Here is a 13,292-nt window from a genome sequence, read left to right as displayed (position 1 = left end):
CACACATTTTCACCTCTCTTTCCAAAAATGTTTCAGGCTTTGATGATGACAAAAACACGTAAAATGTGTTTTGGCGTTTACAAAAACATACGGTATCTTAATTGTTTCTATTTACAAAACCATCAGTGATGACTGGTGATTGCCAGGTGATCAATTCGAGGTCTACCCCGCCTCTCACCTGACATAATTCGCTAAAAACATCTTGGTTGACGAAATCGCAGAACACAAATGGGCAAAAAAACGTGTCAAGTCTGCCATTCAAAGACCACAAACAGCATCCGTGCATGGACAGAGCTGCTCCGAGTGCGTACTCACATCAGAGGAGCTCCTGTGTGGTGCGATGACGATGTTGCGTCTTCAAAAAGGGCCGAGCATCCCCCGTCTGGCGAGAAAGAGCCTCTGGGAGTGCTCCTTTTAGGAACAGGAGCGGCAGGCTGTCAAATCCATCCTAGCCTACAATACTACTTTTTGGATCCCCCCCCCAAAAAAAGAACATAAACAAATAATCCTTCTGTGCTTTTCACCTCTGCGGACTGTCCCCTCTGCTAAAACCACGCCTCCTCTAATCCTGTGATGATGATGTCATCCATATGCTGGTTATGTAATCAAACCAGCCTCCTCTTTAGAATTCAGTCCCTCCGGGATAGCACGTTTCTGCCTTCTGTTCTTTTTCGTCACGTTACTTCTATTTGTCATCTCGCGTGTTTATTTTTAAAAGGAGCTCACGCACTGGCCAGGGTGGAGGTTTCCACTGCTGTTTCCAGGCAACCGCATCCTCCGCCTCCTCCACTCTCGGCATCCCTTTTAAGCTCTCTCACTCTTCCTGCTGCTGCATGTTAACGTTCCTCCTCTCCCGCCCTCTTTCATCAAAACATACTAAGCTCTCGGGGCAGTGAGTGAGTATGCCCTTTGTTTGGATGGACAAAGTGCTGTTGACGAGGCTTGTCAGTTCATAACGCTTGCTTTCCTTCTGCCTGAGAAAGGTGCAACTGAAAGCAAATAGGAAGTGAACGTGAATCGTAACACAATGGAAAGAAAAAAAATGAGCACAAAGCGTTAGGGTTGAACTTTTACTTTTGCAGGGCAACATATAAGGTATTTTAAGTATCCCATTTTTATACATTTAACAAAATAAAATAAAAGTAAAATTGCAGTTTCAAAATGTATAAAACATTAAAACAGTAAAAAAAATAATTTAAGATAATAATTAATATAAGAAAATATAAAATACTGACATTTACTTTTAAACAAATTATACATATTACAATATATAGCAATACCGTATATATAAAGCGGTATCAAGGGAAAAAAGTCAACCCAATGAGTCACCACTTTGTATTACCGCTAGAAGGTGTTATGGTGCGTGTAAATCTGTGAAGTACTGACCGTCAAAAGCTGCAGGCCCTAACTCTTCCTTTGCCATGCACCCTCCTGCCTCTACTAAAATGAGATTCCGATAAAAGAGCTGCTGCCCACATTTTTGCTGAGGTGTGGCGAAGTGTGAAGACAAACTTTGACCTAAATGTGCATTAAGCATGGATTAGCACACCCGATTAAATGAACGTGCCCTATGCATGCGCACACACGCACACGTCTCCAAGTTATGGGTCACACCTCTCAATGATGCAATGATGGATACTTCATCAAAATAATGAATGGAATTTAGCTTGTGAAGAATTTTTCAACGTTTTGTATGAATGAGGTTACAGTGTGCAATGATTTGTATGAATGAGGTTACGTTGTGCAGATAATGGATGTCGGTGCTTAGAAGCAACCGCTAGAAGGTGCTATTAATTCAGAAAATTCAGGCAATACTGTACTTGTACCTGAAAACCGACTAAAAACACACATTACTGACATAACTCAATAATCTCAATTAATAGTCTGTTCTTTATGATAATGCAATGGAAATTGAGCCTGGGCCAGCAGAGGGCAGTGCAGAGCATGCAGACACTACACCTGCATTTGATGACAAAAGATAAGTGAAACTAAGCTAGTGCCAATTTTTCAACAAATGACAAAAAATATTTTGTTTGGCTGTGGCTACTGTTATATGTCTGCATGTGTTGCTCCATTATTTGTGTTCAAGTATGCTTTTTCAAGATTAATAATTACTGCAACTGTTGCCACAATTTAGCACTTGTAACAGTGTTTTTGGATCCAACTCAAGACAAAAAAATCTATATATATAAATATAAATATATATATGTATGTATATATATATATATATATATATATATATATATATATATATATATATATATATATATATATATATATATATATATATATATATATATATATATATATATATATATATATATATATATATATATATATATATATATATATATATATATATATATATATATATATATATAGTTGGGCATGAACAATGTAGTCATGCAGTCATGAACAATCAACCATCTGTCCATCAAAATTAATACGGTCCACCAATGTCTCCTGATTGTCCATCCATCCATCCATCCATCCAACCATCCAGCCATCCATCCATCCATCCATCCATCCATCCATCCATCCATCCATCCATCCATCCATCCATCCAGCCATCCAGCCATCCATACAGCCATCCATCCATTCATTTGTTTGCTGGTACTCAAAAGCATATATAAGACCATTGTTTTCCAAGCTCTAACTTTGTGTTGACATAAACATCAAGGTAGTGGTGCGTATCAGACGACATGCACTTCCTGCTGTGTGCACCACGCTATGACATCAACGGATGCAGTGCGGCTTAACGGGGCAGCTTTTAGGTGTCTTGTTTATTTTATTTGGGTTCAAATTAGCCGAGAGCCAGAGAAGATCGGATTAGCCTCATATGGGGCCGATCAGCCAGGTGCTCCCGCGTCAGGATGTCACTGTTTAAACACGCCTCTTAGCCCAGCACACTTTAAAACAATAATTATTTAAGCACATTAGCATCTCCAGTCACTACACTGACGTCACCTTTTCGGCAGCTGTAGTTCAAACCAAGCCTGGTGCAATGAGCTTTATTTTTCCACAGATAAGAGAATAAAAAGGAGGCGGTTAAAGGGTAAAAAAGGAAGAGGAGTAGTACAAGAGAATAAGCGCAAGAGCGACAATGTGTGCCAAGCTGCACTTAAGCTTATTAAATGGGCGGCCATGCTCTTCTTGAACAGACCCCTTTAACTGTGTTGTCACAAGCATCCACTGTGAACACAACAGACAACATTTTAATGCACAGAGGGACAAACAACCATTTAAGCACATAATCATACCTAAGGACATTTTAGAGTGTCATATACTCCTACCATGCATGTTATTGGAATGTGGGAGGAAGCCGTAGTGGCCGGATCCCATCCAGGCTCGGGGAGAACATGCAAACCCCACACAGGGAGGCTAGAGCGAGCTGGAATTGAACTCAGGACTCTGAACTGCGAAGCAGACATGCTACCCACTCATCCATCGCGCAGGGGAAACTAAAATGACAAAGTTAAAAAAAAAAAAAACATACACTAAATAAACCGAGCGGCCCTCTCCCTACTCCCCCAGTGAAAACTCCACCAGTCGCCACTGCAATGACCCTGCTGACAGGGTTACGTCCCAAACTTACTGTTGCACCACCACAAGCAGTCCACCAAAGCTTTGCTCAAAGCCACCTACTTACTCCGTGTGCCCTCTGAACTTTTAATAACGCACGCCTTATGTCAGGTCACTCTTTTCTGACCTGCAGCTCACATGGATTACACACAGCAAGATTGATAGATTGATGGATGGATACCTAGATAGACTGATGGGTAGCTACAAAAGATTAATTAATTAAAGAGTTTAAACAATAGTTACATTGGCGAGTTAATTAGGGAAGATTTTATTTCACCTTGAGGGATGGATTTATCTAATCAAAACAAACAAAAAATCACTCTGAGCATAATAGACTGAATAGATAGTAATTTCCACATGATAAATGATAAATGATTTTCAAAAATATAAATGTATAATATAATTGATATGAATGTATACACATATGTATTAAAATGTACATAATAACTTCAGGACAATATTAGCTATTATGTTTTAAATCAAAACGAAGAAAAAATACAGCATTTTGCCAAGTGTTTTTAAATGTTTATTACAACCTAATTTATTAAAATAAATTCATATATAAATAAAAAAAACATTAAATTCAAGTATTGAAATATGCCCAATAAACTTAATACAGAAACTAAAAGGTAAGTTAATTATTAGATTAAAATAGATGACACACAATCAGTTCACACAGACAAGATGTAGTCATTCACTTTCTAGTTGGCAGAAACCTTCTCCACACACCTTTGAAAACGGCAAATTATAAACAATAAAAGCTGATTGGTCGCGAAAAGTGACAAGGTGCGATTGCCTTTCCAATGAGCTCTCAGAAGAACACTAGCAGTCAATGTAATGTTGAAGAGTTTGTCTTCAATCCTGTGTGTAATAAGGGAGCCTAAGCTGGCTGAAAGCAGGAAGGGTTTAAACCCCTTTGCCCATTTTGGCAAACTAAAAGATTAAAAGATAAAGCAGCAGAAAAGCTCTACAGGTTTTTGAAATGCTCGCCAAACAGCTTGGTCTGCCGCTTCACCTTGGAAAATATTTGCTATTTCATAAGTAAAGTAAAAAAAAAATATAGGGCTAGCAAGGCCTTCACACATACACACGGACGCACACACGCACACACACACAGACACACACACACAGTTTATTTGACTCCACGATGGTCACATGGGGTCAGGCGGCAGCCCTTCCCCTCCATCATATTCCTGTCCCCCTCTTCCCATCCCCCTTTCTTTTTCTACCTTGCTTCCTTTCTTCCTGCCTCGTTCCTTTGCAAGCTGACACAGCGCCTTTGCTTCATTAGCCGCTTTGTGGCTAATAGGATGTGGCAGGCTTAAAGTGTCATCTGATAAATCTAAGATGCTTGGTAGCTACACAGCGCCCGCTTAACCAATTTGCATTCAATTAGGATAATGGTGGGGGAAACAAGCAAAGAGAGACAGCTTTAATATATTAATGTGATAACATGATTATCAATTTCGCTTGCCAATGACTCGCTAGGTGTCACCAGTGACTCCTGAGATTATATGCACCACTTATCTCTATTACCAACTCATATTGTCATGTGATGTTATCGATTAAGAAAAGCTGTTGGCCTTAAAATGATTGAAATTTAAATTAACAAATAATAATAAATGAAAAAATCATTTTTTGCATATTTTGGATAGGGATGTAAAAATGCCCCGACTACCTCACCAAACTCCCTTTGCCTTGTTGGCAAAGAAGGTTAATGTTGACGGATTGGTTTAATTTTGTTAACAAGTCTTTAGACAACAAACTCAAAGGATGAAATGCATTTACCAGGAAGTCGTTTGGAGCGACCGTACGCTATCCATTACATGGGTGTCTTGAGATACAATATTCATTTGTTTGGGCACAGTTCTTGTGACTCGAATAATTTTATCTCATTTTAGAAGTTTTTGGGATAAAGAATGTATGGCTGAGTCCAGTTATATTGTCTGTCTACATGTGCTGCTGCACAGTTTGTGTTCAATCTATTGTTTAACTCCTTCAGTGCCAAGCACTATTAGAAAAGGAAACCTCTTGAGGGCCAGTATATTTGGCATTTTCACTCACCCTTCAAGGCAAGTAGAATATTATGTACTATGTCAATGTAAATATGGGTGCTGCTGAAAGATTGACTTCCATTCTTCAGTTAGAATTGATGTAAGTAATAGATGCGTTCTAAGTGTGGAAACACTGCCATCTAATGGTCACAGTTAGCACTACAGTGCTCAATTTGCTTTTATTAGGACAGCATTAGTCAAGGGTGTCAGCTCTTCTCCATAAAAAACCTATTTGACCGGAATTTAATTGTTCATCCATGGTGCTGAAAGGGTTAAAGGGTGTTAGCAACACAACATAGATGCTATTTATCATTAGTATTAAGCCAGAGCACTGAAAATTGAGATAACCCTAACCCTAAGCTGTAATTCTCTGTATTGTTTACTTTGACAGTAAACGTCAACGGAAAGTGGCGACAAACAGCCTGAGGCCTCGCTTTTTAAAGTAATGTTCACTAATTACGACTGTGCGAGTTTTCTGCCGCCATGTTTTGATGTGAATAGTATTCACTTTATAGCCCTCACTTTGTTTTATTTTTACATTTTGTTGGTTGTTGTCCTGTTTATATTCCACCCCTTCTAGAGCATAACAGATGTATTACATTACAGATAGATACCGAGGTCATAGTACACCTCCCCTGTTGGGGACTACCCCCACCCCGCCCCCCTCTGCAAAAAAATAAGACTTGGCATTATTTTTTTTTAAAACACTTTGATGGTTACATTCTTAGGTACAGCATATTTATACTATTTTTATTCATAATAATCTTATTTATAGTCGGGTGGTATAAAGGTTTTCTATTTTCTGGGGGAGAATTTGTAAAATAAAATTGAGCAGCATTGTATTACGACAAAGAGAAAAGGGCGTCCTAGATATATGGCGTGCAGCAGAGGATATACCCAGAGAAGTCTTTAGGCTCATTAAAGAACCGGATTGATCTGTGCACAACCTTCTGCCGGAGCTGAGACGGTTCGGCTCGGCCGGGCCATTCAGCATATGATGACAAACTTGCAAAGACTCCTCAACACCGGCGACCAATCCCATTCCTACCATTACGCAGCCACTCCTTTGTCTTTCCTTCATTATTTTTAAGAAACATTCCTGTTAGCTTTTTTTCTTTAGTGAACCAAAACTTTACTTTTAATCAGCAAAATAATCTGTCATTTTGATTTCATTAAGTTAAGAACGCAATGTTGCTTCTGCTATTATATCTGTGAGGTTTACACTACATTTTTTACTCTCCTATTTTTTGTTTACTTTCATTGTATTTGATATTCTTCAAGATAACCAAAGACAAAACAAAAATAATACTGTAAACTTTTACTACAGTAGTGTCTAAGGATATGATTTTAATTTCTCTGTAACCACTCTTGTAAGTCAAATGACTCATAAAGCAAATCAAATATTGGCATTTAATGGAAATGGCATTAATCCCTTACAACCTTCCAAAACAACACCCCCAAAAATGTCTCATGTTTCATAAGAAAAATGACACTATAATACTGTCTTGAGATGAATAATACAATTCAAAAGAATGAAACGATTATTGCCAAACTTTCTCATTAATGCAAATGCTTGACATGGCCACTTGGAGCCAATATTAGACAGAAAGCTATAGAGTACTGTACATTGACGTCTGTACAGTATAGCTGTGTCTACTTTTCACAACTCTTCACAGAGGATAAAGAATATATGACTGTGTGTAAAGTTACGTTTAATGTCTAAATATGTTGGGACACTGTCTCCAAATACCACTTGCTTAAAGCGTTAAGATAGTGGATTGAAGAGTAAGATTTATTATTATTATTATTATTATTATTATTATTATTATTATTATTATTATTATTATCAATATGTAATGTGTGATTCTCCTAGATTTCTGTTAACTATCAGAGAAAACCTTAACTGAGTGTTGGATTAAACAACTTGAAGTCTCTTTTTGAAGTATCGTCCACTCTTTGGAATGTGCTGCTTGTCTACCGAGTTGAACTGAGTCACTTTGTCAAGTCCACTTTGTCAAGCCACCACTGTAGTCCCTAATGGACATATTAAACTCATTAACATACGACAAGACAGACTCTTGAATTGTAAACACTTTTCTGATTTGACTCACAATATAACATGCAGGCAAAGTTTTAAAGGGTGTTCACACAGTTTTGATAATAAAGAGATATGATTCAGGGGCCATTTCATTTGAGAGGGCCTAGCATTTTCAGCTGTAAATATTACGGATATTACTTTTATTTTGGAGGGTCACAAAATAGTAGGTTTGACAAGATGATTGGGAAATGATTCAGGTGTCTTTTCTGAATAATGCTGATTCAGTTCGGCCCACAAAATGACAGGATGGTGTTCAACATGGTTTTTGGTGGCATATAATCAAAAAGGGAAACAATTCAAGGGTGTTTCCCGCGGCTACGCATTCAAGTTAAAAGTCCATCCATCTCTTTTGTCTCTGGAGTGCGTAATGAAGGGATTAGTGCACAACTCTCGCTTAGTGGCCTTTATCTGGCGCACAATGGCTTTTTTGAAAGAAAGTTTGTCAAGGCTTCATTAGCGACGGCCTCCAACTGGGCCCTAAATGTGTGCACATTTGGAGCAATTACTTGGACAGGAAAAAAAAAAAATCAGTCATTTTTAAAGAGAAAGGATCCCAATTAATATACCTCACAAGCCCTCCTCCGTTTGTCTTTCTTTTCACGGAGCATTCTTGTTTTTTGTTTTTTTTTTCTTTTAAAAGAGAGTGTGGTTTGCTGGAGGAAGACAGGATGCCGTCATCAGGTTTGCTCATTTGAGGGGAAGGTGGGGGACAGGGGGACGGGGGTGGAGGGGATTTGGAGGTCTTAAACATGGAGCAACAAGTGCCACTCGCAACCGGATAGTGTCAGTAGACCACTTAGACAGCGCGGGCAATGTTTAATCTGCGACTGGTAGCAAATGTAGGTAAGATTGCCTCCTTCCTTGGAGTCCAAGACACTTCAATGGTTCCAACTACTCAGAAGACAAATATGTCCGACTATCGGGGTTCGGCCGGAGAAACCGCAAAGTGATATTAGAGCCTCCATCCACTTTCCCCCGCCCCCCTCAAAAAAGGCTCGGATGCATTTGTCAATGGATACCATGGCGATGGTGGAAGACGGTTACCTGGAGAACTATGAAACGGCAAAAGGTGGCGCCGGGTCCAGCTCTGGGGGCAAGGTGCACAGCATCGATGTGATCCTGGGATTCGCCAAGGAGCAGGAGCCTCTGCCCCACCACCACGCCGTCCACGACAGCCATCACCAAGACGACGACCACGGGCAGAAAGTCACGCGGGAGAACTCGCAACTTCCGGACAAGCACGATCCGTACGGGCATCTTTCGCAATTGGCCGACAACTCCCAACATTCGTCTTATCACGGTAAGTGCTAGCAAAACAATTTCATGTGAAACATTTGACCAAATGCTTTGAGGTGGAATTAGTGTACAAGTTAGAAGAAAATGTAAAAGTGAAAATATATTTGGTTTAAGACATTTGTGATGATAGTTAAAAACTACTATTTGTGTGATTTTCACCAAAAGTGAAAACTACAAAAAAAACTATGCTGATTGAAAAATATACTTGGAAAATGTCTTTTGTAGTTCTGTGAATGTGAAATGAGTCAAGATTGATATATTCTAATTTCACACTTAATTCCCTTTAAAATTATATATAATATATGGGGGTTGCTCAAAATTGGACAGTTACACTTATTTGAATGTTGCCAAGTTAATATCCCTCATTTTGAGAAAACCTGTTTCAAATTTTGACTCATTCATCTTTCAGTGGTGCACATTGTCTACTAATATCTCGTCTTCATAATTTGATCACAAAATACAGTCAAATATACTGGTATGTATTTTCATCAATAACTCAGAACTAAACTCCGCAACAAATCTGGTTTTGTGAAAATGCATCCCATATGATTTTCATTTTGTTTTTAAAAATGATTCTTTTCAAATTTAAGTTACAAGCATATGTTTTTCTTCTTTAAACAAACATAGTGCATGAATTCATAACAAATGACATAGCTTCAAAACAGTGTGATGTGGCTTCGTCTTGTAAATTGCCAATGTCATTTTCACAGTAAATTATATTCCCTTTTGCCATGTTTATGTCCAGCGTCCTCGAAAAGTATTCTCAAAACAAAAGGTATAAAAAAATTCCGGAGCCGATCACTGTCTTTTTTTGCCCAACATAGTATGGATTACAGAATTAAGAATGAAGTCACACGCCGTACGATCACGTTATTCACACGTTACCTACTGAGCGCACTAAATTGCCGGCAGCATCGATTGGCCAAGCTATGTAACGTGATCGTCTGCAGTCAGTGATGGCCAAGCAAAGCATGTCATCACAAATTGACACGACGAGTCCGGTGTGTCTTGACTGCCAAATCAAACCCTGAAACCGAATCACCCAAACCTTCGATCGAACCCAGGATTAAGGGTTAACCATTGTCTTAAGATACTACCGACTTTGTACAACTTCTTTCTATTAATTTTTTAGTGAAAAATAGTGAAAACATGAACACCTTTTTCTATGGTAACAACGTGTTAAATATTAGTTTGCATTGTAGCGTCAAAAATGACATTTAAAAAAAAAATATGACATTCATTACATCTTGATTAAAAGGTAAAGTTTATAAAATACATCATTTGAAAGATCGGGAAATTGAAAGATTTTTTTTATTTTTAAATGATTATTGATGTTTTTTTTCTAATTGGCTGGCAGAAGCCACATGGTTCTACTGCCATGAAGGGAATCACGCAATGCCCGTTGTTAACAAGTTACTCTAACACCTATGGTTCTTAAAATTTTACCAAAGTGTTCTTAATATGTAAATATAAATAATAAGTAAAGACAAAAAAAAACAACAACATTGCTAACCTAAATCCTCCCATTAAAAGGATAACTGTTTGGGGTGTTCCTAATACTTTGGTGACCTAATCTAGAGACTGTGACATTTTGTCATCGTCACCAGATAGTACCTGTCTTGTCTTATAATGTCTTAGTTTATAGGACCCAATGCGGACTGCGTAGAAGGATTAGAGTGGGACTTAACTGTTAGGTAGCATCTGTTCCCGTGGGATTACTTTAAGGGAATTCAGTGAAAGATGTCATGTCACTTGGGGCTCGGCGAGACCCCCTGTCGTAAGGACCCACTGCCAAGGACATCAGTCAGATTTCACTAGTCTTTGCATCAGGATGTTATCTCCAGAAACGCTTGGCAGGAGGCACTCAGTTATGCAAATATTATAACAATCTTTGTCATTTTTCAGCATCAGACGTCTTCTCCAGCGACAAGTGTGATGGAGAGATGAACAGTATGCAAAAGGACCTGGCCGAGGACTCCCCCAAGGCCATTGTGGAGGAGGAGCACGGCAAGAAGAAGCACCGCAGAAACCGGACCACGTTCACTACCTACCAGCTGCACGAGCTGGAGCGTGCCTTTGAGAAGTCCCACTACCCGGATGTCTACAGCCGTGAGGAGCTGGCCATGAAGGTCAACCTGCCAGAGGTCCGGGTGCAGGTAAAACTGGATTTGAAGTCAGTAAGCATCACCCTTTGTGAAAATCCTAGCCCCACATTTTAGGCCAAAGCAAATCTTAAACATGCAAATCGCTGATTTAAAGTTCTTACAGAAAAAAAAAATCTTCCAGTCCAGACTTATGAAACTCAAATGGAAAATTGTGAAGGGCATCAAGAGGAATTTGTTTCCGATTCCCCGCTGCTCTATTTTGAGGCTGGTGCTTCCGGGTACTGTGGCCAGCATCTGCTGACAGCCATTCTTTGTCCACTATGCCACAAGCACAAATATAAATGACAGTTTGGCTAAGTGGTCTTGATGAAGGCTGCTGTATGATGAGCAACCCCTAAAACAGTTTGAGTCCAAAAACCTGCGCAGAAGGACATCAACACAAAATTAGTCCCAAATTTCATCATTTTGATCTTAGTGAATCTTAATCTGTAGTGGGTATCTGTCTTTGTACTCCTTTGTCTTTACAGACTTGACTTTTGATTTCCATTCCAAGAGCACATATTTAGAAACTGAGCTGGTGCACCTCTAACAGTTTGGGTTCAGTCATATTCTTTATCAAGCTTTTGCAAAGCTTGCTGATGAGATTGATCATTTTAGAAATGTCGGAAGAGGGTAGCATCAAAAACACCTTGAATTGGGTAGGCCTCTTGAGTTGGGCATTCCTGCTCAAGGGGCTATAACGAAGCAAACCAGCCCCATGTTCCATATTTTTGTCAGTTCTTTTGTCAAAAGTGATCCTTTGATTTCTTAAACTGTCAGCTTGGGATGACCTAAAGCCACATAGTTGGGCGCATGAGCTACTGTAACCAGTTTGGTGACATTGCCTTGCTGGAAGGGACATGGGCTCAAAGACCAGTTCCAAGTGACTTTTTTTAGTCTGGAGCAAGTCTTATTCCATAAACTCTCTTTTATAAGGGCATCTTGAAGAGACTGTTACTGCATCCTTAACAGTTAGGGTTCAATGCCTTGCTCAGTGACATAAAGACTTGCAAAAAAGAGGTTCTTGTTTTTATGTTGTCTTTAAGCTGTGGTGCTCCAACACGATGATCTTAGAAACTTGAAATGACTCTATAGATTCTACTGGTCCCGACTTGATGATTAAACTCGGCGTCTGTGTCCAGGTGTGGTTCCAGAACCGACGTGCCAAGTGGAGACGTCAGGAAAAGATAGACTCCACTACCATGAAGCTGCATGACTCTCCCATGCTTTCCTTCAACCGGCCCCCAATGGCACCCAGTGTTGGGCCTGTGGCTAACCCCATGCCCCTGGATCCCTGGCTCACCTCGCCTATCTCCAGTTCTACGCCCATGCACGCTATCCAGGGCTTCATGGGCTCGCCGCAGGGCCTGCAGTCGACTTACCCGAGTCACGGTTTTCTCGGTGGGCCACCTGGCCTGGTGCAAGGCATGCAGCCCATGGGGGGGGCGCCGCCATACCAATGCCCACCTGGCTTCAGTGACAAATTCCCAATGGAGGACGACAGGAGCTCCAGTATCGCAGCACTCAGGATGAAGGCCAAAGAGCACATTCAGTCCATGGACAAAACCTGGCAACATATGTGATCCTTTTTTTTCCTGTGCAGCTTCAGTGAATGTTTACCAACTGTGACAACTACACACAGGGACTTTGGATGATTTGTTACCCAGGAACTAAGACTTGACAGACTTTATTGAGGACCATGGTTTGTTCAGATTGCGGATAGTCTTGGGTTACATTATTGAGGCCAGAAGAAGGACCCTAGTATTTTTATAATGTCCAAGAACCTTTTGAATGGAGTCTAAAGCTTTGAAAATATCTTTATGAAACCTTTTTGTTTAGTTAACTGCAAGTACCAGGTGTAAATAACCTTTTTTTTTAAATTGATTTACCGTAGTCATTTGAGATGGCCTGCTTTTTTCCCCATCTGCATTGACTACAGAGCAGATATACAGTATATAAATGTATATATACAGTATATTAAAAGAAAAATAGAAAATTGTGTTTTATTAGTTGCACATCATGTCTTTTTATCAATGCAACCATCAAACTTCGTACCTCCAGTGAAGGGGACCTATGTGTAGGTTTAACAATATTCCAGCTGAATAAAAACAAAACAAA

At 39.6% G+C, this 13,292-nt stretch overlaps 2 protein-coding genes across 6 annotated transcripts in view; one reads left to right on the top strand and one right to left on the bottom strand.

Annotated features, from left to right (window-relative positions):
- LOC148414834 (caytaxin-like) overlaps positions 1 to 8,932 on the bottom strand; it is a 21,185-nt gene extending 12,253 nt beyond the window's left edge. The window contains exons 1-2 of one of the 5 annotated variants that reach the window (XM_088428872.1): positions 8,779 to 8,918; positions 316 to 411 (exon numbers count right to left, since the gene is read on the bottom strand). The gene's annotated coding sequence lies outside the window, so the exon portion shown is untranslated. Of the gene's footprint in view, positions 1 to 315; positions 725 to 1,386; positions 1,513 to 8,778 lie in introns of those variants that run through there. The other 4 variants (XM_088428870.1, XM_088428871.1, XM_088428873.1 and 1 more) reach the window with 4 other exon arrangements.
- LOC148414833 (retinal homeobox protein Rx2-like) lies at positions 8,479 to 13,292 on the top strand. The gene is made up of 3 exons (XM_088428874.1): positions 8,479 to 9,034; positions 10,936 to 11,186; positions 12,317 to 13,292. Exons 1-3 carry the CDS (start codon positions 8,734 to 8,736, stop codon positions 12,755 to 12,757), a joined length of 993 nt encoding a protein of 330 aa, XP_088285000.1. The 5' UTR covers positions 8,479 to 8,733; the 3' UTR covers positions 12,758 to 13,292.

Source organism: Hippichthys cyanospilos, chromosome 12, assembly GCF_059441005.1.
Source record: "Hippichthys cyanospilos isolate Australia breed blue-spotted pipefish chromosome 12, RoL_Hcya_1.0, whole genome shotgun sequence".
Classification (NCBI taxonomy): domain Eukaryota; kingdom Metazoa; phylum Chordata; class Actinopteri; order Syngnathiformes; family Syngnathidae; genus Hippichthys; species Hippichthys cyanospilos.
This window is presented reverse-complemented; position numbering and strand designations above follow the sequence as displayed.

Coding starts and splice junctions, on each gene's coding strand:
- LOC148414833 (XM_088428874.1), top strand. CDS start 8,734: ATGCATTTGTCAATGGATACCATGGCGATGGTGGAAGACGGTTACCTG. Junction 9,035..10,935: donor CCAACATTCGTCTTATCACG/GTAAGTGCTAGC, acceptor GTCATTTTTCAG/CATCAGACGTCTTCTCCAGC. Junction 11,187..12,316: donor TGCCAGAGGTCCGGGTGCAG/GTAAAACTGGAT, acceptor GTCTGTGTCCAG/GTGTGGTTCCAGAACCGACG.